The sequence below is a fragment of the Pelobates fuscus genome, chromosome 3 (assembly GCF_036172605.1).
Source record: "Pelobates fuscus isolate aPelFus1 chromosome 3, aPelFus1.pri, whole genome shotgun sequence".
In the NCBI taxonomy this organism is placed as follows: domain Eukaryota; kingdom Metazoa; phylum Chordata; class Amphibia; order Anura; family Pelobatidae; genus Pelobates; species Pelobates fuscus.
This window is the reverse complement of record NC_086319.1, coordinates 141267383-141292581: the sequence shown is the minus strand read 5'-3', so window position 1 is coordinate 141292581 and position 25199 is coordinate 141267383. Positions and strand designations below refer to the sequence as shown.

The following is a 25199-nucleotide window of genomic DNA, read 5'->3' as shown; positions in this document are numbered from 1 at the left end:
GTTTGTTGAATGGCGGCCACTTCGACTACTTCAGCTGCATCCGAAGTGCCAATTTAAAGCTGCAGAACTGCTCCAATACAATTTAAAGGGGCATCAAGTCTTTTAAAATCCAATCTGCTAAAATAGTCTTTAACAGGCAATATCTTCCAGGGGCCATAGTCTTAAAGGGGCATTGTTCCCAAAAGTCACAGTATGTCCCCAGATGGTTTTTAAAGGGCCAGCAGCAGCATAATAAAATACAATATGCCCAAATACTGTATTTAAAGGGCCAAATCTCCCAGGGGCCATAGTCAGCAGGCAGGATGCAGGAAAACAGGATTCTCCAATGCCCAGTGGTGAGGTTGGTTTCGCCACAGGGTTTTCATGAGCTGTAAGCCATAATCATCGCACTTATGACAAATCACAGCTTGAACTATCTTGCTTTGCATGTAATGTGTCTATCTCATGTATTAGTTTCCCCTTTTACGTTGCATTACTGAAATAAATTAACTTTTGCACGATACTCAAATTTTTCAAGCATCACCTATAGGTCTTTCAGCCTTTTGGTAGATAGCTCCCTAATACCGTGGGAATTAGGGAAGTATCTACTAAGCGGGTGCAAGAGAACATCTGAAGTGCCGAAGTCCCGAAATTCCTAAATGCCAAAGTTCCGAAGTTGCCGAAGTTCTGAAGTGTCGAAGTGTCAAAGTGCTGAAGTTCCGAACCAAAGTGCCGAAGTTCTGAAGTGCCGAAGTTCTGAAGTGCCGAAGTCCCGAATTCTGGAATGCCGAACCGAATATTTTCCCCATGCACATCCCTATCCAGGATCCTTCTCCATCCTGCGATAATTTTGGGTGTCAGTGAGTTGTTCCAATATACTTAAGCAATAATCCTCATAGTTCGTGATTACTATGCTGCCACCCTTATCTGCAGAACGGATGGTAATCAGAGGGTCACTAGTCAATCTCTTAATGGATAATCTCTCCTGTCTCCCCACATTGGATCCCTTGCTTTTTGGTCCTTCACTAATTCTCTTGCTCAAAATTGTAAGTTTTTGGAGCAAACTTTCAGGGTGAAATATAGTGCGTAGTCTTTGGGTATTAGTTGGTGCATGTGCCTGTTGATGTTTACAGAATTCAATTAGTCTCAAGGACCTTTAAAATTTATATTTTTCAATTCTCAGGTAAAGGCATCATGTTCACTAGTTGGATCAAAAGGTCTTTTGATAAAACTGAAAACTCATCTTGATCTAGGGTCCTAGACGAGAGAGTGAAGATTGGGATTCCCGGCACCCTCTCTTCCATCCTTCCTCCATCTTGGTTTATGGGGGTCGCCCTCTGTCTATTGGCAAGGACATAGGCTTGAACCTCCAAAAAGGTCTGGCTGACGGTCTCCCCTGAGGGTGGCTCTCTGTAAAATGCCAGGCACCAGTCCACCTCCTTGCGCACTTCCTCCTCATCTCCGGCCCCTGGCTGGGAGGTAGTTGCCTCACTGTGTGCCTGGTCGTCAATTCAGCCTTGTTACAACTGCCAGGTGTTATCCCTGTGGCTTCACACACGTCTTGCAGTCTAGGTCGCTTTAGAGTACTGTAGTCCATGGGTCTGTTGGCAGGGACATGGGATCCCGCTGCTTGCCACCAGTTGTAGTGGGACCTGGGTGACCTGGCTGGTTATTCCCTTTGGTTAGGTTAGGTCAGACCCATTTCCCCAGTAACTGGACAGGACACAGTTCCTGGGTACAACTATTGACAATGTTTATTTGGGCACACAGCTTTTTATGCACAGACCCCCGCAGGGCGTCTCCATCCAACACAACACAATCTCATGCAGCAGGTGGCTAGGGAACAGACAATTCTCTCTCCTGGGAGATACTAGATGGGCAGACTAGATGGGCCGAATGGTTCTTATCTGCCATCACCATCTATGTTTCTATGTTTCTACTACCAGGACACAGGGACACACAAGAGTACACATTACATACAGGGGGGTGAACTTTGGGGCTGGGCACCCCGGGACGGGAAGGTGGTACAGGGTTACACTTTATACGGATGAATAGCCCCTGGTAACCCCAAGACCCATGCAAAAAGTGGGGAGATTGGATGTACAGAGCAAGAGATATCAGCGTAGAAAGTCTGGGGCTTAAGTCTCTGTGCATCCCCAAAATTAGTTCCGTGGTGTTGCTTGGTTTAGTCCGGCGGATTCAAACTTCGTGCCTAAACCAAGCAACAACCAATCAGCCAGAAGCACAAAACTAAATGGCGCCAACCAGCGTTAGGGGGAGGAAGGAGTTTCGCCACCCAATCCAAAGTAAGGGTGCAAATCTTGGCTGCCCCAATCGGTGCTCGGGGAAGTGAGAGGTTTCGCGGACCAATCAGGAACCTGATGTCACCAATCCGCTGAAAGGGCCCAGGGATGAGAGGAGTTTTACCACCCAACCAGACGTAAGGGTGCGAACCCCATTTAAACAAGACCTCCGTCTCCGATTGGTCATCCGCTCCCTGCGGCGACCAACCAGCGCTTTACTTGTGCCAACCAATCCGGAGAATGGCGCAAACCCAGTTTGAAGTGCTCACTCTCCCATTGGTCATCACGGACTCCCATGAGGCCAGCGGGAACCCTGTGGCCATGAGACCGACTCACAGCCCCAGGGACTCCCTGCTGACACGTGTCCCTCTTTCTGGTGGGCACCCACACTCAGGTACCCACTGGAGAGAGAGTTCACCTTGGTAGTAATGAACCTAGCCTTGTAGCTCCCAGGATTGAGAGTGGCCAGTGATTATAGCTCTGTTAGGCGCAGGTAGGATGATCCCTGACACAGGGATCAAAGACAGTGTGCGCAGGCTGCTTCGGGAGTCGAATGCTCCCCCTGGTGGGCGTTCAGTTATACGAAGCGGCGGCCACCCAGGGGACGCATGCGCCGCTCGTTCCCTTGCGGTCTGCAGTTTTCACACATCATTAGTGAGGTGTGAACATTCTAACTTAACGTTCTAATTGGAGTATTGGGGTGGTCTGGCATGGTTAGGGAGACGAATGCTCCCCCTGGTGGGCATTGGGTAAAACGAACTGGCGGCCACTCAGGGGAAGCACGAGCCGCTCGTTCTCTTGCGGTCTGCGGTTTTCACACTTCGCTAACGAGGTGTGAACATTCTAAGTAAACATTCTAAATGAAGTGCCGGGGTGGTCCAGCGCAAGGGGATCGATGCACCGGAGCACCCCTGGGCGGTAAAAGGTGTATTGCAGCATTTTATGGTCAAAATTACAGAAAGAGGAATATGAAAGAGGGGAAACACACATTCTAGGAGGGCACATCCACACATATAAAACAAGGTAATTCACAGTTTAGGCAGTGCTCCCACCACAATCACAATTAGGAGCTTTGAGGGTGTCTGTATTTTTAGCCTCAAATTCCCTAATATTAATTTTTATTAATTTTAAGTTCACAGCCAACTTCTTCTATCACTACCAACATCAAATCCAACAAGCATTTTTTAAAAATTCCTATCCATTTCCTGCATACCTCAGGATTATTACTGTGACAGACCCTCTGTCCCTGATTTAAACCTTTTGTTCGTCTAACAGTTTGAATGGAATAAAATCTGTTTTATTTTATCATTGGCCGTTCGAATAACGTAAGATCTACAGAATTACCGACCACCCAGACCTGGAGTGTGGCACTTGTTGTCCTCATTGACCTTCACCCTAACATTCTTTCAATTCTTTATTTTTGTTGTGTGGTTTAAAACATATTATTGACATACGCCACAACAGCATGTTTGAAGATGCACATAAGTTTGAGAGTGGCATGAACAATTGCATATTTTTATAGTTATAACAGGCTTGACTAAACAGTGAAATCGTTAGGATAATAAAGTAAGGTGGTCAACGCTTAATGGTGCTATGATAGCTTTGCTAGTGTAGTTGTAGTGTGGCCTTATGGTTTGCAATGTAACAGTAGCTGGGTCGTGTGTGACGTGTCTACAGGTTGTGCTATTCTCGTGTGGGCTATGATGCAATAAAAAAACAAGTAACTTTGCTATGTCATGCCTACAGTGTAGTGTTACATTACTAAATTGTCTAAACATAATTTCATGCTGTTTTATTGATGGATAACTAGACATCAAGTCTGCGATGGCATGGGGGTATAGTCCGCCTTTGGCCCTATGTAGCTGTCTGAGTCCGGGTATTCCGCTGTTGCAAGATTTTGGAACAGTTCAGGCAAGAAATACCTGTGAGGCAACGTGGTAGGCGCTTCAGCCTATACCCCACGTTGGTAAGTCCCATGTGCTGTACTTATTAGTCCCTTCAACTGCTCCGGTAGTTCCCCCCGTGTTGTGCAGCCGTGTGGCCGCTTCCTCTGCCTGTTTCGTCCCCCGGGATCTAGCCTCTTTGCGCCTCGATCAGCATCGCGGCGGGATTTGTGGGTGGCAGTGTGCAGGTTGGTGCATTGCTTATCAATTGTTGCTGGGATCGCTGAGTGAGGGGTAGTTCTGGTCTTCTTCGGTGATGCGGAATTGGGGGTTTCAGCGTTCAAGGGGCCCAGCGCCATTTCCCGCCTTTTTAAGCTTCGGCTTCGATTCAGTTTGGAGGCCGCCCTGCAGTTGTGAGGGGGAGTTCATTGCAGGGTGCGCCGGGTGGTCGGTGGATCCACGCCGCCACCTTTCTCATCGCCAGCCGGTAGGGTTGTCTCCGGGCGTTAGGCTTTGCCCAGAGATGAGAGCGTAGCAGGTCTATGAAGTCCCTTGTGTGCTTGGGTGGTGCGATGCGTGGGTGCTTGGTCTTAGGCCTCGCCACCATCTTGGCCGGGCCTTGAGAGTTTCGCTTGGTTGGCGATTTTGTAACTCATTGGGGTAACCGCTACAATTATGCCCTATGGTGGGTACATTGCGGATGCGGAACCCACGTGGAATTTTCTTCATGCGAGAATAATCAGATACATATATTGCATGCAATTCAAGATCTGTCTCTCTTTGTTTTAATTTTTCCAATTGATGTATAATATCCTTACTTGTAGTCTTTTGGGTAGGTTCCCATCCATCTGTGGCCATAATATAGCTGCCGCCTGCTCTTCTGTGAAGTGTAAAACTTTGGCATGTTCTGCATGATAAGAAAGTCCTCCATCATCTGTCCCTGTAAGAAGGAACTCACCGCAAACAAAGTCAGTCGGTGCCAGGAAATAGGGATCAGGCGATTCTCCCTATATAATGATATTATCTGGGGGTGGAGCCTAACTGCCAGCGCGGATGGTCGCCCCAGACTATAAGCGACTAAAAAGCACTAAATCAGGGCAATTATCCAGCCAAATCAGACCCTGGAGACCTCACCTGACAGCCCAGTCAACATAGGGCACAAGTTCAAAAAGCCCAAACCCAATCGACCCAATCTCGGGATGAATATCGGCGACTTGTGGAGACAGCCACCTAAGATGGCCGCATCCTGAGGAGGCTGCTCGGATTTTTCGGATGACTTATCCCTTGAAGAAGAAGAGATACACTTACCCACACCAGCGAAACCCTGGCTGACCCCGACGGAACCGGATTCATCTCTGGTCACTATTTCTGGCTTGGCAACGGTTGCTCATAACTCTCACCACGCTTTCACAACAACGCAACATTATTAACCGCTGGTGCATGTCACACACACTACTAGTACAACATTGGGACACTGAATACCCTCTTCAGGATCTACAAAGTGCAACAATGCTACTACGAGACTTAGGTCTCCCACAGGACTATCTGACCTGAACTGAGTCCATTGCCGCTTCCAAGACCCCACATTGCTGGGACGCAACCAGAATCACTCTGATTCAGTTAGCCCTCAGCAGAAGCATAAGTAGCAGCTGTAGCGGCACCCCGGTGTAGTAGGGGTTTACGCCGCTGAGAAGGTGTCCTTTCCCCCAAGCACGAAGTTAGCTACAGCATAACAGGTTCCCCGTAATTACGACATCCAAGTAATAATCATCCCCTCCAAGCACGAGACGAGACTCTGTGTTGAGGGTCAAAGTAGGAATAATGTTTATTCGGTAACTCGGGCTTTTATGCCGTACAACAACTCCTCCCCGTATCCGGAGGAGATAATACATTTACAGTGGGAGTCACTCCCACTGTACCGAGCAGAATATTATACCATTATTACAAGTTTATATAATCCACACAATATGCAACGAAAATACATTGTGCTACGTGTATTAGGGAACGGAGATCTAGGGGAACAATATACGTGAAAATCCCCTAGATCGGTTGGGCCGTTCGCCAGATACACGTTTGCACCAATTACTCAAAAACTATACAAGATAAACGAAAACTCTCTGTTGGACCGGGTGTCTTTAGTTCGGTACTTTGGATCCGTCGACTAGCATGGGCGTACGTCGTTGGTAAGGTCGGAATTCGTCGTGTGGAAAGTTCGGTCATTAGTCCATGCGGTCAAAATGGCCGCGACCCATTGTTCTCTCCACGTGGCGATGTATACCGTACGGATCCACAAGTACCCGAAATCCACAATAATCCATATGCAACGGCAATTCTCCGAGATGGTATCTGTTACACCCAAAAGGGGTCTGTCACACGGCTCCCTCCTAGTGGTACACTCCGGCAGACCTGGATTGATCCTTTCGGATTAACTTAGGGATGACCGGGATTCATTTGTCCGGAGAATTGTCCAGTTGTCGAGACAACCCATCGGCGTTGCCATTTAGCTTACCGGGTCGATAGCTGATGGTGAAATTGTACGTTTGCAGGGCCAAGCTCCATCTTAGCAATCGGCCGTTGTCTCCTGCGACCCGGTTAAGCCATACCAATGGATTGTGATCGGTTACCAAAGAGAATTCCTGCCCATACAAATAAGGTGTTAGTTTTTTCAATGCCCATACCAGGGCCAGGCACTCTTTCTCTACGGCCGCATAACTCACTTCCCTCGGTAACAGCTTTCGGCTGAGGTATGCGACCGGATGCTCTTTTCCATCTTCCCCGATTTGGCTCAGCACAGCCCCCAGTCCATACATGGAAGCGTCTGTATGTACAAGGAAACGTTTGTTAGGTACTGGGGCAGCCAAGACAGGAGCATTAACAAGAGCATGTTTGAGAGATTGAAATGCGGCTTCGCAAGCGGGAGACCACAGGACCTGTCTGGGTAAATTCTTTTTGGTCAAGTCAGTCAAAGGTTTGGCTACCGTGCTATAATCAGGGACAAAGCGCCTATAGTACCCGGCGGTCCCTAAGAAGGCCAATACCTGGGTCTTGGTATTCGGTGTGGGCCAGTTCGCTACTGCCTCAACCTTGGCAGGCTCCGGTCTCTGGTTTCCACACCCCACCCGGTGTCCCAGGTATTGGACCTCGGCCATTCCTAAATGGCATTTCTCGGGTTTTAGTGTCAGGCCCGCGGCCCGAATCTTATCTAGGACTACCCCTACGTGGACTAAATGTTCTTCCCAAGACTCACTGTAGATCGCAATGTCATCCAGGTATGCACACGCAAACTCCTGGAAGCCATCGAGGAGCCGATCCACCATTCGCTGGAACGTAGCCGGGGCATTTTTCATCCCGAATGGCATGACCTTAAATTGGTATAAGCCAAACGGGGTGACAAAGGCCGACTTGGGGACGGCATCCTCGGCCAGGGGGATCTGCCAATAACCCTTGCAGAGGTCTATGGTAGAGAGGTAGTTACCCCTGGCTATGCGATCTAATAATTCGTCTACCCGAGGCATGGGGTAAGCGTCAGTGGTAGTCTTTTCATTTAGTCGCCTGTAGTCGACGCAGAACCGAGTGGTTCCGTCTTTCTTGGGGACTAAGACTACGGGAGAGGCCCAGGGACTGTCGGATGGCTCAATGACCCCCAGCTGGGTCATTTCCCGTATTTCCTTCAGCATTCCGTCCCGGACGGCTTCCGGAATACGGTACGGGGGTTGTCGGAGGGGGGCCTGCCCTGGGGTCTCTACTTTGTGTATGGCCAGGGTGGTGTATCCTGGTTCCTGGGAGAAGGTACTCTGCTTCTCCCATAGGAGCTGTCTAGCCTGCTCTAGCTCCGTAGGGTTCAGTCGTTCTCCCAGCTTCACTAGGCTAACTGGGTCGGGGTGAGTCTCCTTTTCCAGCAGGTCAGGTAGGGGTAAATTTTCGGGGTCATCAGTAGCTGGGGCACAAACAGCGTTAACATCTTCCTGTCGCTCTTGGTACTCTTTCAACATGTTCACATGAAAGGAGCATTGGATCCTTTCATCTGCACAGCTGGCAATAAGGTAGGTGGTATCACAGAGTTGGGCTAAAACCTTGTAAGGACCCTGCCACGCAGCCTGCAGTTTGTTGTCCTTCACCGGTTTTAGCACCAATACCTTCTGCCCTATATGGAACAGTCGTTGCCGGGCACCCCTATCGTACCATCGTTTCTGTCGCCCCTGGGCCGCCTGGAGATTCTCCCTTACCAATAGGGAGAGTTGCTCCATGCGGTCCCGGAGCTCCAGGACATATGGCACAATAGGTGTCCCTGCCTGTTCGGTTTCCCCTTCCCAGTGGTCCCGAATGAGATCGAGGGGTCCTCGCACCCTCCTCCCATACAATAACTCAAAGGGAGAAAAACCCGTAGATTCTTGGGGGACCTCCCTATAGGCAAATAACAGGTGGGGTAAGAATCTCTCCCAGTCTCTGCAACCGTCCGTAAAGGTCCTCAACATTTGTTTGAGAGTCCCATTAAAGCGCTCACAGAGACCGTTAGTTTGAGGGTGGTACGGGGAACTGAGCAGGGGTTTAATGTGGCACACTTTCCATAACTGCTGTGTGAGTACGGCAGTGAACTGGGTTCCCTGGTCGGATAGGATTTCTTTAGGGAACCCTACCCGAGTGAATATCTTAACCAAGGCATCGGCTACCGTCTCCGCTTCAATATTCGGCAGGGGTACCGCCTCGGGGTACCGGGTCCCATAGTCCACCACGGTAAGAATGTACTTCTTACCGGACGGGCTATGTCGCGCTAGGGGGCCTACAATGTCGACGGCGACCCTATAGAAGGGTTCCCCAATGATCGGCATCGACATTAATTTAGCCTTCGGGCGATCTCCCCTCTTACCCACCCGTTGGCAAGTGTCACAGGTTCTGCAATATTGTCGCACGTCCCGGTTAAACCCTGGCCAGAAGAAATTCTGGGTAATCCTATGGGCCGTGCGACGTACTCCTGAATGGCCAGCTAAGGGTATATCGTGAGCGATCCTCATGATCTCTCGCCTGTACTTTTTCGGTAGCACTAGTTGCTTCTGTGGGACGGGGTTTTTACCTGCTGCGGGCTCCTGGGGGATCCTATACAGTCTATCCCCCACCCACTCGTAGCTTTCCCCATCTGTCCCCGGTTCCCTTTTCTCTGCCTTATCCCTATATTTCCGGAGAGTGACGTCTTCCCGCGTCTCCCTCCCAAAAGTCTCAGGGGTATCCCAGTCTAAGGGGGTCTGTCCTAAGGTCACAGTCGGAGGGTCAGATCTTACCTGGGTCTCCGCGACTGGCGGGCCGGTTCCAATAGCACGAGCCTGAGCCCGGGTGGTGACAGGGCAGGCTCCAGCAGGGCCTTGGGGAGCAAAAGCGGACAACAGCGGGGCTAAGTCATTTCCCAAAAGTACTTCCGCGGGTAGCCCTTTCATCAGGCCCACATTCACTTGGCCAGCTCCCACCCCCCAATCCAAATGCACTCGGGCCGTGGGGAGGCGATGTACTGCACCCCCGGCCACTCTAACGGCCACCGTTTGGCCAGTATGTTCTTTTTCTGGGACCAGGTCGTGTTGAATCAAGGTTAAGGTGGCCCCAGTGTCTCGTAACCCACTGACAATTTGTCCATTCACTCGGACTGTTTGTCGGTGATGCTGCCGGTTGTCTACAGCAGCCGCATATAGGGGATTGGCCTCGTGTAAAATCTCCCATTGCTCTTCCCCCAGGGGTTGGGCTTCAATGCAATGGGCCCCTGAGGTAAAAGGTCGGGGGTTCCCTTCAGCGGGCTTCCTCCAGGAAGTTTGTCGAGCGGGATCAAGTGGGCATTTGTCCCTCAGGTGACCCACCTATGGCACCGCCGGCGGTCCGGGATACTTGACTGGGTGAAGCGGGAGGAAGTGTTGTAGCTAGGTTGGATAGTGGGGGTGGTTGGAGTAGGGCCGACAGGGCGGCTTTCTACTCGGGCAGCTGTCTTTTGGGCCGAGAGATCGGGTTTGCGGGCGTCTGCGTACTCGTCGGCCAACCGGGCGGCTTCGGGTAGGGTAAGTGGTCTCCTATCCCGAATCCACTCTCTGAGCTCCTTGTCCACCTTTTCAAAAAAATGTTCTAACAAAAACAACTGTAAAACCTCCTCCGCGGTGGTAGCTTGGCACCCATCCATCCAGTGGCCAGCCGTGCGTTGTAATCGGCAGGCCCATTCGGTGTAGGAGTCACCGGTTTGCTTTCGGGATTCCCGGAAGCGTCTCCGATATGCTTCGGGGGTTACCGCATATCGGGACAATAGAGCTTCTTTTACCAATCGGTAGTTTCCCACCTCATGGTCCGGGATCGCCCGGAAAGCATCGCTGGCTCGTCCGGATAATTTGCCAGACAAAATTTTGACCCACTCCTCGGAGGGTACTTTATGCAGGGCACATTGACGTTCAAAGTCCGCTAGGTATTGGTCAATCTCCCCCTCTGCTTCCACAAAATTTTTAAAAGCGGCAAAGTGTACTTTCCTCTTTTCCTCGGGAGTTTGGAAAGTCCCCGCAATCGGACTGGTGCCAGTGGAAGTCTGGCGCCGGTTGGCATCGACTGCCGCAATGACTTGGGTTACAATCCTAGGTGAGGGGTTTGGTCCGTAGTGAGCCAGCCTTACCCTCACCTCGTGGTCGAATTGTTCATCTGCTGGCGTTCGGACCAAGGCGATCTCCGGTTCTGGGTTTGGTTCGACATCCAGTCCGTCATTCTGTTCGGCTAGGTCCAATGCGACCAATTCTGCCAAAATGTCTTTTTTCTTTTTGTTGCTAGCCGAACGACCACGGCTCTCCAACAAGTCTTTTAGGGTAGATCGTTTCAACCTTCCGTAGTAGGCCTCCATCCTGATTGCTCTCGGTAGCTGTCCTTCTGGGGTGAAAGAACGATCCCACCGCTGCCACCAATTGTAGCGGCACCCCGGTGTAGTAGGGGTTTACGCCGCTGAGAAGGTGTCCTTTCCCCCAAGCACGAAGTTAGCTACAGCATAACAGGTTCCCCGTAATTACGACATCCAAGTAATAATCATCCCCTCCAAGCACGAGACGAGACTCTGTGTTGAGGGTCAAAGTAGGAATAATGTTTATTCGGTAACTCGGGCTTTTATGCCGTACAACAACTCCTCCCCGTATCCGGAGGAGATAATACATTTACAGTGGGAGTCACTCCCACTGTACCGAGCAGAATATTATACCATTATTACAAGTTTATATAATCCACACAATATGCAACGAAAATACATTGTGCTACGTGTATTAGGGAACGGAGATCTAGGGGAACAATATACGTGAAAATCCCCTAGATCGGTTGGGCCGTTCGCCAGATACACGTTTGCACCAATTACTCAAAAACTATACAAGATAAACGAAAACTCTCTGTTGGACCGGGTGTCTTTAGTTCGGTACTTTGGATCCGTCGACTAGCATGGGCGTACGTCGTTGGTAAGGTCGGAATTCGTCGTGTGGAAAGTTCGGTCATTAGTCCATGCGGTCAAAATGGCCGCGACCCATTGTTCTCTCCACGTGGCGATGTATACCGTACGGATCCACAAGTACCCGAAATCCACAATAATCCATATGCAACGGCAATTCTCCGAGATGGTATCTGTTACACCCAAAAGGGGTCTGTCACAGCAGCCACTACTTGAACGAAGTGCCCCAAGACCTGCACAGTGCTGCAACTCCGAACTGTTCGGTTTCATTCTACGGTTTGTTTATTCAAGTTCTCACTTTTTTAATCTCCTTAGCAAGCATAGATCAGGCACCAGACCTGACATCAAACGTAGACCCATTGGTATAACCCACAACTGACACCCTCTCCCCCCGCACCACTGCCATTCCACTAAGCTATGCCCACTGCATAACCGAAAGAGGAGTAAAATTCTCCTTCAACTACCTAGTGCACAAGTCTCATCGATAGGCCCAAACTCAGACCTACCACTTTTGGTCACCACAGCCCCAGGCCTAGTCACGTCCCGACATCTAACAGTATGGCCCCTTAACTAACGCCACCACGAGTGGGGAGCTCATCTCCCTCATACGTTAACCACCTTTTAGCACAATGCTCTCCCGCAATATCTCATTCCAAGGTGTTAAATGCAGTATGTTTGTCTCTAAATATGTAAAATGTCAATTCATGTGTTACCCTAATCCTTTTGACTGTTACTTATTGTAACGGACCGTCTGGCACCCCGACTGGGTACCTCTGTTACTGGATGCTCCTAGCGCTTCCAGAGGGCTCCAAGCACTCCACCAGACAAGAGAGGGAAACAGGAACAAGCTCTTAAAAGAGCTTAGAAGTGATTATCCAAAGGAGCATGCAGAGCATAGCAATCCCTTGTAGTGATTTAGCTGGTTACCCCCAATAAGAGACAGGACTCTAGATTGAGGGTGAATAAGAACTGACTCCAATGAGCGTTTATTCCTGCTTTTATACAACTTTCTCAGCAAGGTTACCACCCACGTGGACCTTGTGGGGCACTGGAACTGTAAATTTAACAACTAATAAAATAAAGGCACATGGATAAGCACACCCACTTTTTACAATGAGAATCCTCCCCTCTGCTTGGGAGATAATTGAGTTAATTACTGTATCAACTCAATTATCTCAGAGCTAAAAAACATACCTTTATGCCATTTTTGTAACTTTGTGAGTTTACAAGCGATATCAATAAAACTTATATTTTTATACCCAGTATAATTTGGGGACAAACATATCCAAAATTCACTTGAATCTGTTAAGTGGTTCAGGAGATAGGTAGAAGTCATATTTTGACTGAGGAGGGAAAAAAGCAGCCAGTTCCGACTGGTTTGGCAGTGTCCCCGGGGCAACGCCCTGCTGGAGAACAATGGGACAGGGGGAGGGGAAGAGGCACACCTTCCAATGGATTCAAAAGGGGAAGAAAAGTGTCCCAAAAGTTTCAATATGTCCATACACTGTTTTTAAAGGGTCAGCACTAGTCCAAATAAAAGTCCATAAGACCAAGTATTGGTTTTAAAGGGCCATATACCCCAGGGCCATAGTCATGTGGCAATAGGCTGGCAAGCAGGCTTCTCCATAAGCCAGGAGAGCAGAGCAGTTTGGCACATAGAAAGCCAGTGGCAAATGGCAGTTTGTCACACTTATGTATGCTATAGTATGTATGATTTGCAAGTTTGGTCTTGTTGTCACGGTAAAGCATAACCATGAGTTGACACAAAAATAAAGAAATACAAAAGAAATTATAATATCATCCATGATCCTGCACTCGCATTTGTGAAGTATGTGCAATGGTGCTCCTTCAGCCAAGTTTCATATCTACGAAGAAAGGCACACGTTGGACTTCTTAATCGGGAAAATGTGTCTTTATTTATCAAATTCGGGTTCAATCATATCGACGTTTATTATTATTATTATTATTATTATAATATGTATATAGCGCCAACAAATTCTGCAGCGCTTTACAATGGGTGGACTAACAAACATGTAATTGTAACCAGACAAGTTTGATGCACAGAAATAGAGGGGTTGAGGGCCCTGCTCAATGAGCTAACATGCTAGAGGGAGTAGGGTAAAGTGACACAAGAGGTAAGGGAAGTATATTAGTAGAATAATATTCAATGAATGAAGACTTAGTGTGTTTTTTTTTAAAGCTAAATTTAATGACAATCGCAGGAGATGAATCAGTTGGGAGCCATTAACAGTTTAATTGATACGCTTTTGTGAAAAAGTGATTTTTTTATGATTTTTTGAAAGAGTGGAGACTGGGTGAGCATCTAATGGAAAAGGGAAGGGAGTTCCAAAGGAACAGTGCAGCCCTAGAGAAGTCTTGAATGCATCAGAGGTGGGAGCGTGAACAGAGGATAGACGCAGGTCTTTGGCAGAGCGTAGGGGCCTAGATGGGACATACTTGTGTATTAGGGAGGGATAGGTGGGAGTAGCATTATCAAAAAACACATACAATAGGTGGATCACACGTGTGATGTATCTAAAAAAGACAATAATATAGTGCAATTTTGCCAGTATTAACAATGTACAGATATTATGGGTATCAGGTACTCACAAGCCTGGAGCCAAATAATAGCATATGGCGCTCATGCGTAATGCAGAGGGACTCTTAATAGGATGTCCCCATCCTTCTTCCAGGTGTTCCCTGTATGATCTTTAGGATTTCTGGAGTAAAGGTGAGTTGGACAGCTAAGTTCCCATAAAAGATACTTTATTTGATGAGATAAAATAAACAAAATGTTCAGTAAAATCAAATATAAATAGATGATTAAAACAAAGATTCAAATGAGTCTTAATTAGTCCAATATGGGTACAGCCTGGTGGCTGATGGATCCAAAACGCGTCTTCCTTGGTGTCCTTTTAAATCGTCTCTTGTGGATTCCTCCGAGTTCGGCTGTCCGCACTTGGAACGCATTATGCGTTCCAATACAGAAGTCATGCGCTCTACTTCTGGGTTGCGTAACCTGTGCCAATTAAGGCGCATGGTTGGCATCATTGGAACACATGCCGTATGACGTGCGTTCCACTGGGGAGATTTTGTGTCTCCGCGAAGATCGCGCTTTAAGATCTTAATCCAGCAATGTATATAAATTGACACATAACACTTTCAGTGCACATTAGGACTAACAGTATTCTATTATGTATAGATAATATGGTATTCATTAGAAAGATAATTTTACTGTCATAATCCAAATATATTTTGTGGCTAAGAATATCCTACCTCAACCCCAGCAACTGGACGACAGTTCTGGGAGTACAACTGTCTTTTTTCCTACCACACATGGCTTTCATACATTGCCCCTAGCATGGAGTTTCTCAGTCAAAATAACAGGGCTTTTCTTCCCAGGATCATCCGTGCCTGAGAGATAATTGCGTGAGAAAAAGCTCTAACTTAATTATCTCTCAGGTACAGAAAAATATATAATATTTTAAAACACCCCAAAAATACATTAATAATTTCAGAACCCCACGAAAGTCATATCACTGAATAGCTTGGATATGAGCGCACCCTTTCAGAAATATTACTCAGATCCCTTAGTTGGTTCGGGAATGCCATTTGAATGACGTTTTGACTGGTTGGCCATGAGGTGATGTCCCAAAACAGTTCCAGAGAAAAGAAGACGATGACCGATCATCTTTCAGGGGTTTTCACACGAACATTGATTAATCCATTCCCTGGCATTTAAGGTACACAATTTCCCCATGTTCGGTAGTTTATGCCTCCCGAATGTCGATCTCCTAACTGTTGGGGAAGTTGCATGGACGGCGGTACCAGTGTCCCAGGGTCATGTACCCGAAAATAGTTCCACGCCATTGACGACCATGTACCGCTGCCCGTGATCGCGAGATATAATTGAGCCAATTGTTTGAACACGTGCATTCGGTTATACAAACGACGGCCACACAGGGAAAGCACTTGAACTAATAACTAATTTGTGGTTAACAGCCACAGGAGGTCAGTGATTATGAAGTACGAACAAGGGGCCACACAGCTAAGGGTATAAGTAAACGAACGGGGGTGTACGGACAGCCGAACAAAGGGAATAAAAGTTGTTACAAAGTACCCTATGTCTGCCACTTTGCTACAAAGAATAAAAGAATAAAACCACTGTGGCGACACCAACCTCGCCACTGGGCCCTGGAGAAGCCTGTTTGCTAGCCTCCTACCTGCTGACTATGGCCCCTGGGTTATTTGGGGCATATTGTACTTTATATTGCTGCTACTGGCCCTTTTAAAATCATCGATGGACATATTGGGACTGTGGCGAAACCGACCTCGCCACGTGTCCTTGGAGGGGGCTGATTGCCCGCCTCTTGCCTTTGGACTTTGGACCAGACTTTATGGGAATGTGATACCCCAGGTAGCTATACCATGGAGCCTATTCATATAATGAAAGACTATGGGAAAGACTTTAGCTCCATGGCTATTGTACTGTGTGAGTAGGATCTGCGAGCTATTCGGTAGTTTTGTGCGCGCAGATCCCAGCTATCTGGGGATAGGTGAAATGTCTGTGTGTTATGTGTAAAAGGTGAATTTATGTATTTTAAAGTGTTTTACTGTCTTTGTGTCCCCATGTGCTTAATGGAGTCTGTCTCTGTGCTGGGAGATAATTGGATTACTTCTCCAGCACAGAGAAGGCCCTGTAAACCTGGAAAGCTAGGGGTTTTAAAAGATACTTTACTAACTTTTGAACCCCTGGTCTGATCCATGCCATTTTTAAATATGTTGTTCCCCTGAATGGATTGATTGTGGATATGTAATTTTGTGTGAATGTGATGTATGGTTTTGAAGTTACATATATTGTGTAAAAGTTATGTTTTAAACTGTATAATAAGTGGATTATCTCTCAGGCTAAGGGGAGGGGATGTGTGGGTTGTATCATATCTCGGATTGGTTATTTTATGCCTCCCCCTGGGTGTGGCCTGTATGTGTGAGATGGAAATAAAAGCCAGGCTGGATGAGCCAGTCCAGAGTTCCTGTTTAACCCTCAAAGTGAAGTGTCGTCTCATTATTGGGGGAGGATTTATTGTATGCTGTTCCAGTTTGACTGCTAGGAGTGCAAGCCTATTCGTATGGTTCCTATTCAACTGTCTACAGCATTCAGAGGCTTGAGAGGATTCCTATGCTTCTCAGATTCGGTGATTGTGGTGTCTGCCAGAGTGCTTGGAGTCCTCAGGAAGCGCTAGGAGCATCCATTAACGGAGGTACCCAGTCGGGGTGCCAGGCGATCCGTTACATTGGTGGCAAGCGGTGGGATGGCGTCCTAGTGTGAGGTAAAGCAGCTCAGAGACACAGTTCGTTTGGATTACAAAGGGAGGGCAACGCTAGTACCCGTACAGCGCCCCTATCCACAAAAGAAGCAACTTCAGCAGAGCAAGCATGGCGCCTGGCTACACTCAGGAGTGGTTGGACAGACTGGTTGCCATACGGCTGGCTTTCTTTGGACCCAACCCCTCTGAGAAAACTGTGCAGTCCATTAGGAAATCAACGGCAGAGCTCCTGCAGTACCTAGCAGACAAAAAGGGAGCTGAAGGTGTCGTCCTTGCTCCCCAGCAGCAGTCTACGGTTCAGGGAGAGGAGCCTGTTATCCCCTCTCCCCAGCGGCAGCTTAGCGCACCAAGGGGAGACAGTAAGCCCCACACCAGCGCAGATGGGACCGTGGTCTCTGCGCCCAAGTTACAGGGAGCTGAAGGGGCCGTCCTCCCTCCCCAGCAGCAGTGTGATTTGTTGGGAATTGGGAGCCCAGTCTCCATTCCCCAGCGGCAGTGTGAATTGCAGGGAATTGGGAGCCCAGTCTCCATTCCCCAGTGGCAGGCTTAGTTACAGGGGACAGAGGTAGTTGGTCCTACCCCCCAGCAGCAGAGTGATATGCCGGAAGGCAGTGTGAAGTGCAGGGAGAGGAGAGCAGCGTCCTCCCTCCCCAGCGGCAGGCTGAATTACAGGGGGCAGAGGTAGTTGGTCCTACCCCCCAGCAGCAGCGTGATTTTTTCGGAATAGAGAGCCCAGTCTCCTTTCCCCAGCGGCAGAGTGTCCAGCAGGGAATAGAGAGCCCAGTCTCCTTTCCCCAGCAGCAGGACACTGCATTGGGAGGAGAGACAGTCGGTCTCCCTCCACAAAGACTGAAAGTATGCATGGGAGAGGAGATTGTTACCACCTCTCCCCAGCGGCAGAGTGTTCTAATGGGAGAGGAGCTGGTTACCACCTCTCCCCAGCGGCAGCTTAATGTACCAGGGGGAGACTGTAAGCGCCACAACTGTGCAGATGGGACTGTGGTCTCTGCACCTACAGCACAGGGGGTAAGGACAGTCAGTCCTGTCCCCCAGCAACAAGGCTGCTTAGCCAAAGGGGAGACAGTCGGTCTCCCCCTCCAACAGCGGAGCTATGTATCCAAAGGGGAGACAGTCGGTCTCCAGCAGCAGAGCTGTTTAGCTAAAGAGGAGACAGTCGGTCTCCAGCAACCAGGCTCCAACCAGAATACTCCCGTGGTAGTGCTGGCACCAGGACAGAGTACCGCTGGTCTCTGCCCCCTCAGCAACCCAACAAGGCAGCCTACCAGTCCCCCACACAGCCGTGGTAAGGCACCTGGACATGGACAAGATTCTCCCTTACCCAGGTGTAGTAACCATTTATTGTGGGTGGGCTGTACTGCTGTTTCTGTCTTGTGGGTGGGCTGCTGGACTAACAAGGGCACTGACCGGCAAGAGGTCAGGTACCCTGTTAGTCTGTTTGGAAAAGGGGAGAAATGTGGCGAAACCAACCTCGCCACTGGGCCCTGGAGAAGCCTGTTTGCTAGCCTCCTACCTGCTGACTATGGCCCCTGGGTTATTTGGGGCATATTGTACTTTATATTGCTGCTACTGGCCCTTTTAAAATCATCGATGGACATATTGGGACTGTGGCGAAACCGACCTCGCCACGTGTCCTTGGAGGGGGCTGATTGCCCGCCTCTTGCCTTTGGACTATGGACCAGACTTTATGGGAATGTGATACCCCAGGTAGCTATACCATGGAGCCTATTCATATAATGAAAGACTATGGGAAAGACTTTAGCTCCATGGCAATTGTACTGTGTGAGTAGGATCTGCGCGCTATTCGGTAGTTTTGTGCGCACAGATCCCAGCTATCTGGGGATAGGTGAAATGTCTGTGTGTTATGTGTAAAAGGTGAATTTATGTATTTGAAAGTGTTTTACTGTCTTTGTGTCCCCATGTGCTTAATGGAGTCTGTCTCTGTGCTGGGAGATAATTGGATTACTTCTCCAGCACAGAGAAGGCCCTGTAAACCTGGAAAGCTAGGGGTTTTAAAAGATACTTTACTAACTTTTGAACCCCTGGTCTGATCCATGCCATTTTTAATATGTTGTTCCCCTGAATGGATGGATTGTGGATATGTAATTTTGTGTGAATGTGATGTATGGTTTTGAAGTTACAGATATTGTGTAAAAGTTATGTTATAAACTGTATAATAAGTGGATTATCTCTCAGGCTAAGGGGAGGGGATGTGTGGGTTGTATCATATCTCGGATTGGTTATTTTATGCCTCCCCCTGGGTGTGGCCTGTATGTGTGAGATGGAAATAAAAGCCAGGCTGGATGAGCCAGTCCAGAGTTCCTGTTTAACCCTCAAAGTGAAGTGTCGTCTCATTATTGGGGGAGGATTTATTGTATGCTGTTCCAGTTTGACTGCTAGGAGTGCAAGCCTATTCGTATGGTTCCTATTCAACTGTCTACAGCATTCAGAGGCTTGAGAGGATTCCTATGCTTCTCAGATTCGGTGATTGTGGTGTCTGCCAGAGTGCTTGGAGTCCTCAGGAAGCGCTAGGAGCATCCATTAACGGAGGTACCCAGTCGGGGTGCCAGGCGATCCGTTACAACCACAAAACCACAAACTGTATGAACGAATGACCGACCACCCGGTATATGGAGTGTGCCACCTATTAACCGCCCTGAAGCTGCGGTTTGCCTTGTTGACCTTTTTAACCTTGCAATAACCGAACAAACTGCCGAACGACCGACCACCCTGTAGGAGGAGTGTGCCCCATATTAGCCGCCCAGAAGTTGCGGTTTGTGGTTAACTGCAGCTTAATTGTCGAATGGCTAGGTGGTCGTCAACACTTGGCGGCGGCCATCTTTAACTGCCAAACACCCAGTGCGGTTTTGTTGTCAACCTCATGGTACTGTTTTCGGTCACTATTCTTCACGAACCCTGTTGGGACCTCCAGACTTTTATCCGTTCGTGGATAATCATACGATTATTATACTCCTGAAGGTAGATCGACCCTATGCCTGAAAACTGTGGAACTGTGGAAGTTGACTTCTGCCGAATGGCCGTGGAGACAAGCGTTACCCCCATGGCAATCCAACTATATTCATGAGATCTGAGCGCTTTTTGGACATGTGCGCTCAGATCCAAGCTATCTGGGGATATGTTGGACATATAGGTTAAATACTGTATTATATGAGTTATGTATTTTGACGTGGTTTTTGTTACATGTTCAACTTTAGAATATTTCCTGTACCTGGAGATAATTAAGTTACTACAGCCACTTAAGCCAATTATCTCCAAGGCAGAGGGGAGGGTTCAGAAAGATGCACTTTATGGTTTATGTTCCCTGTATCACTGTGTTCCATCAAGTCCAGAGGGGTGTGCCCCTGGCCTAAAAATGTGTATATAAGCAATGCCTTTCTGCTCAATAAACCCTCAACTTGCAGCCTTGACTTGTGTTGTAGGGAAAAGCCAATCAGCAGCTCTGCTCAGAGCTCCAGGAATACTCTACACTTCCAGGATTATCGAAATATCGATAGGTGCTGAAGTGGAATTTTTCATCGCTCTCCAAGCTCGGGGACAAGGACATCCAGGCAGTCCAACCGTCAGCTAGCCTGTGGCAACAGTAACAAAAGACAAAAACCCTAAAGAAGTTACAAAAGAACGAAAATATAATCATAAAACCGGCGGATAAAGGGGGAGGAGTGGTAGTCCTATCCAAAGAGAAATATGTGGGAGAAGCGGAAAGACTCTTATCAGACACAAATACATATAAAAAATTAGCATCCAACCCTAGTCAGGAAATCTCAACTAAGTTTAAAGGTTTTATCAATGAAGGTTTGGACAGTAAAATTTTAACAGATACAGAAGCTAAATACTTGCACATCACACATCCTCAAATCCCAGTGTTTTATTGTTTACCGAAGATGCATAAACATTTAATCAATCCCCCAGGGAGACCTATAATTTCTGGGGTCGAAAGCATCTCATCAAGGGTGTCGGAATATATAGACGTCCTATTGCAACCGGTAGTAATTAAGAACCAAACGTATTTAAAAGACACGATACATATCCTGCAGATTTTAGATAACATCAAATGGGAAGACAACTATATATTGGTCACTTGCGATGTCAGTTCCCTTTATAGTATAATCCCACACACAAAGGGAATAGAAGCAGTGCAATTTTTTTAGGAGAATCTAATTTTAAACAAGAGCAGATAAATTTTATTAAAGAAGGTATTTTTTTAATCTTGACCAATAACTTTTTTTGGTTTAAAGATAGTTTTTATCTGCAAATCAATGGAACGGCGATGGGGACCAAGTTCGCACCTAGTTACGCAAACCTTTTTATGGCGTATTGGGAAGAGGTGTTTATTTTACATAGCGAGTTTTTTGCGAACTTGGTCACCTATCGCCGTTACATAGATGACATATTTTTTATCTGGAAAGGAGATGATCTGAGTTTGACTAATTTTTTAAGCTTTCTAAATTGTAATGACTGGGGGATCAGTCTTACTTCCACTATAAGTAAAAAAGAAATTAATTTTTTAGATCTCACTGTTTTTATAGAGGAAGGAAACATTTTTACGAAAAATCATTTTAAGGAAGTAGACTGCAATGGATATATTGACCTTACCAGTTGTCATCATCCCCCGTGGCTTACTAATGCACCTAAGAGTCAGTTCATGAGGTTGAAAAGAAATTGCACAAAAGACGATGATTTTTTAGGACAAACTCAGATAATTAAGAAACAGTTTTTAGAAAAAGGGTACAAAGAGGAAGATCTCCAAAAAAGTATAGAGGGAATAAAAAGATTAGAACGAAAAGATTTACTAACCTATAAAAAGAAAGAAACAAGGATAGAAGATAAAAAATTTAGTATTCCCTTTATCTGCAATTTCTCCGCCAACAATAAGAGAGTGCAGTCTGCCATTAATAAATATTGGTACCTACTGCAAGATGACCCCATTCTCAAAGAAATATTACCAGAGAAACCTAAGATTGTTCATAGAGGATGCAAAAATATTAAGAATTTTTTAGTAAACAGTAATTTAAAGCAACAGCAAAATGGAAATGGTAATTTTTTAACGAAAAGTAAAGGCTTTTTTGGGTGCGGTACGTGCCTTGCATGTAGGGAAACAACAAATAAAAAAAGACACATAAAAAATATAAATGAAATCTCTAATAAAGAGTTTGCAATAAGAGACCAACTAACATGTTTTTCCAAGAATGTTATTTACTTATTAATTTGTCCTTGCAACAAAATGTATATAGGGAGGACCATTAGATGTCTCCATATCAGAATTTCTGAGCATGTGAGAAATATCAAGAAAGGGGTCGAAACACATAGTGTCTCTCAACACTTTAAGCACTGCCACTATCAAAATCCACAGGGTCTTAAGTTTTGTGCTTTTAAACTGGTTAAAAATAACTGGAGGGGTGGAGATTTCATAAAAAAAATTGGCATTGAAGAAATGACTTTTATTTTTAATTTTAATACTATGGCTCCACATGGATTAAATTCAGATTTCGAATTATGCCATTTCTTGCCTTAAAATTTTCCCCATCTATTGAAAGTCTTCTTTTCCTCTTGATTTCATACCTCCTTAAGATGTTCAACACTGTCACCCCGTTTCCCATTAAGAGGAAGCTATTTTATAGCCCTTTGAGAAAGTGTTTTAAGGCTTCTCCACCCCTCTGAATCTCTTTTTATCCTATTTTATGTATATTTCCCTTTTTACATATTTTTATATGTCTTTCTCCTTCACCTTTATGTATAATTGTAAGAGCACATTATTAGTGTTTATACTCGGACAATATAGATATTTTGAGTATGTAATATCCCCATTTGTGATAATTTGATGTTTATTTTTTCTATTTCTTTATTCCGTTTTATTCCTTTTATCTGGGTCTATTGAGACCCAATGGACATTATTTTCAAGGACTCTCTGCCGACAAATATGCAATCCGGATGTGGAACGCAGGTATTGCGTTCCACGAAGGGGAAGTAAGTGAGACAGCCGATACTGAGGATCGTTGGCAGTGGAACGCATATGTTGCGTTCCACGAATAATAAGGAAGGAAAACAGCCGGACCACATGATCAACGCACGCACGTCAGCGTGTACGTGCGTTCCAGCCTATCACTTATGCGTTCCACACAGCTCATTTCCGGTTCGGCAGATGCCGGCAATTTTGCAATTAAGGAGTATATAAAAGAACTAGAAAGCACAGCAACCATCATACCAACTGAGGAAGCCAGTTACTGGCGAAACGCGTTTTGGACTGATTTTACATGAATTATTATATCGATTTTTATTCTTTTATCTTTTATTGATTATCCAAATAAATTTTTGTTTATACCTTCAATTGGAGTTTCTCCCTTTGCATCCCTGCTTACTGAGTTAACGAGGAGGAGATCGAGAGGAGACAAAAAGAGGGTGTTGGATCTACCTTAGAAGGTCCAGAGGCGCTAACCATTTGAGCCAAGTGTATTATTGGCTCTATGTTTGTGAGTTACCCAGTTATTATTCATTTCTATTTATTTATGTAATAATCATCTGCACTTAGATTTGCTTGTTTGTAATTTACAGATCATTGCAATTTTACCTTGTCCACCGTTATCATATTACTGTTTATTAAGGTAAACCTTAAGCTCCACTTATTTCTGTTTTACTTGCATGTTTTACTTGTGTTGTGAAGGTTAAGGGGTTCCTTCATTTAAGTGTCAGAGCTGGTTTTCACCTTACTGGTATTGTGTGCACCTTCCCTTTCTTGTGTACAAACATAGTAACAAAAGTATGTTTGGGTTCTCCATTCCACTACACTTCCCTCCAAAAAGCGCTCTACTAGTGGGTTTCAGAGTGTCTCAAAACCGCTAAGTACAGTTGAGGAACATTTATGGGTTTGGTTCATGCGAATGGCTGCCAGGGTGCTAGCGTTTGGTTTCTTTTAAATGAAGGGAAAGTGCCAAACCCGGGGCACCCAGGGAAAGTTGCTAATGGCAGCTAGGTAGGGTAACTGCCAGCTTCCACACTCCTCCAGGAGTTCATGGGAAGGAGCATTTGTCACAGTCAGCTGTACCTTAAATAGCTTGAGAGTAGCACAAGATAGGTTTCAGAGAAGCGCAACACACCTCTTCTGGGCCACAGAAAACAAAAAGCAACAACATGTTTTTCTGTGTCTCTGTTTTCAGCTATAATTGCACCTACTTACACCAATATTTTTCCAGTGTTGTACATACATTGCTCTTACACTAGGAAAACAGATACATTGTCTGATCTCAATTACAGAATCCAGTAGGTGAGTGGTGATAGTAAATATCATCTTTAAACTGACCCCCAATAGTATTTGAATATTGTATCAGTAATTGCAACATGTTTTATACATTTTCCTTAACAATAATTGCTTTGTATAATATAAGAATTGCTTGGCATTTTTTTTTCAATATGTAGGCATTCAGTAAATACACTAAACTACTCCCTAATGTAAAGTGAATTTTAAGTTGCACCCCTTCTCTCTACTACCACTATTATGCATCAAATCATCCCTTCATAACCACCAAAGGACATCATGAAGGTACAACAAATGTTTATGTAATATTTATTTCTTATATTTACATTCTCTTAGACATCTATTTATCTGTTTGAGTAACATGTAAGTCTTACCATTACAATTTCACCATCTGAAGGTACTGTAACTGCAGATAGTACCGATTCCTTAACTGCTTTCATCATTGCTTTCTGTGATTGAAGATTGGTGAAATAGTTTACTGCAGCAAATTCAATAAGTGCAGAGAACACAAAGGCAAAACAAACAGCGATGAACCAGTCCATAGCTGTGGCATAAGACACTTTTGGAAACGAGTGTCGTGCACTGATGCTTAGGGTGGTCATTGTAAGAACAGTTGTAATTCCTTAGAAATAACAAAGGAAAAATATTAGATTTTATAGTAAACTATTAAATGAAAACGGTCTGAATACAAATAATATACATAATTAAAATCATGAGGCCAAGATCATGGAATGGCTTGTAGCTGCTGCCATTAATTCTGTATCTCTCTACTCCAATACACTCTTGCCAACACCTCATCAATGGTCAGACAAGAATTCATTGTGGCACTTACATATGGAGCAATTAAATAAGATGGGATATTGAGGAAGATTCTCCTTGTTTATAGAACACTGCTTTTTATTGATTTATTATTTTTTAATCTAGGTCCTTATCCACCGTGGGTTTTGATAGGAAACAGCTATTGGCCCTTTTCATTAGTTG

The 25199-nt window shown here is 46.0% G+C and overlaps 1 protein-coding gene across 3 annotated transcripts in view; it reads right to left on the bottom strand.

Annotated features, from left to right (window-relative positions):
* GABRA6 (gamma-aminobutyric acid type A receptor subunit alpha6) overlaps window positions 1–25199 on the bottom strand; it is a 762885-nt gene that overhangs the window by 18983 nt on the left and 718703 nt on the right. For all 3 annotated transcript variants that reach the window (XM_063447494.1, XM_063447496.1, XM_063447497.1), the window contains one exon: window positions 24593–24840. In XM_063447494.1, coding sequence (XP_063303564.1) covers window positions 24593–24840 — 248 coding nt within the window. The remainder of the gene's footprint in view (window positions 1–24592; window positions 24841–25199) is intronic.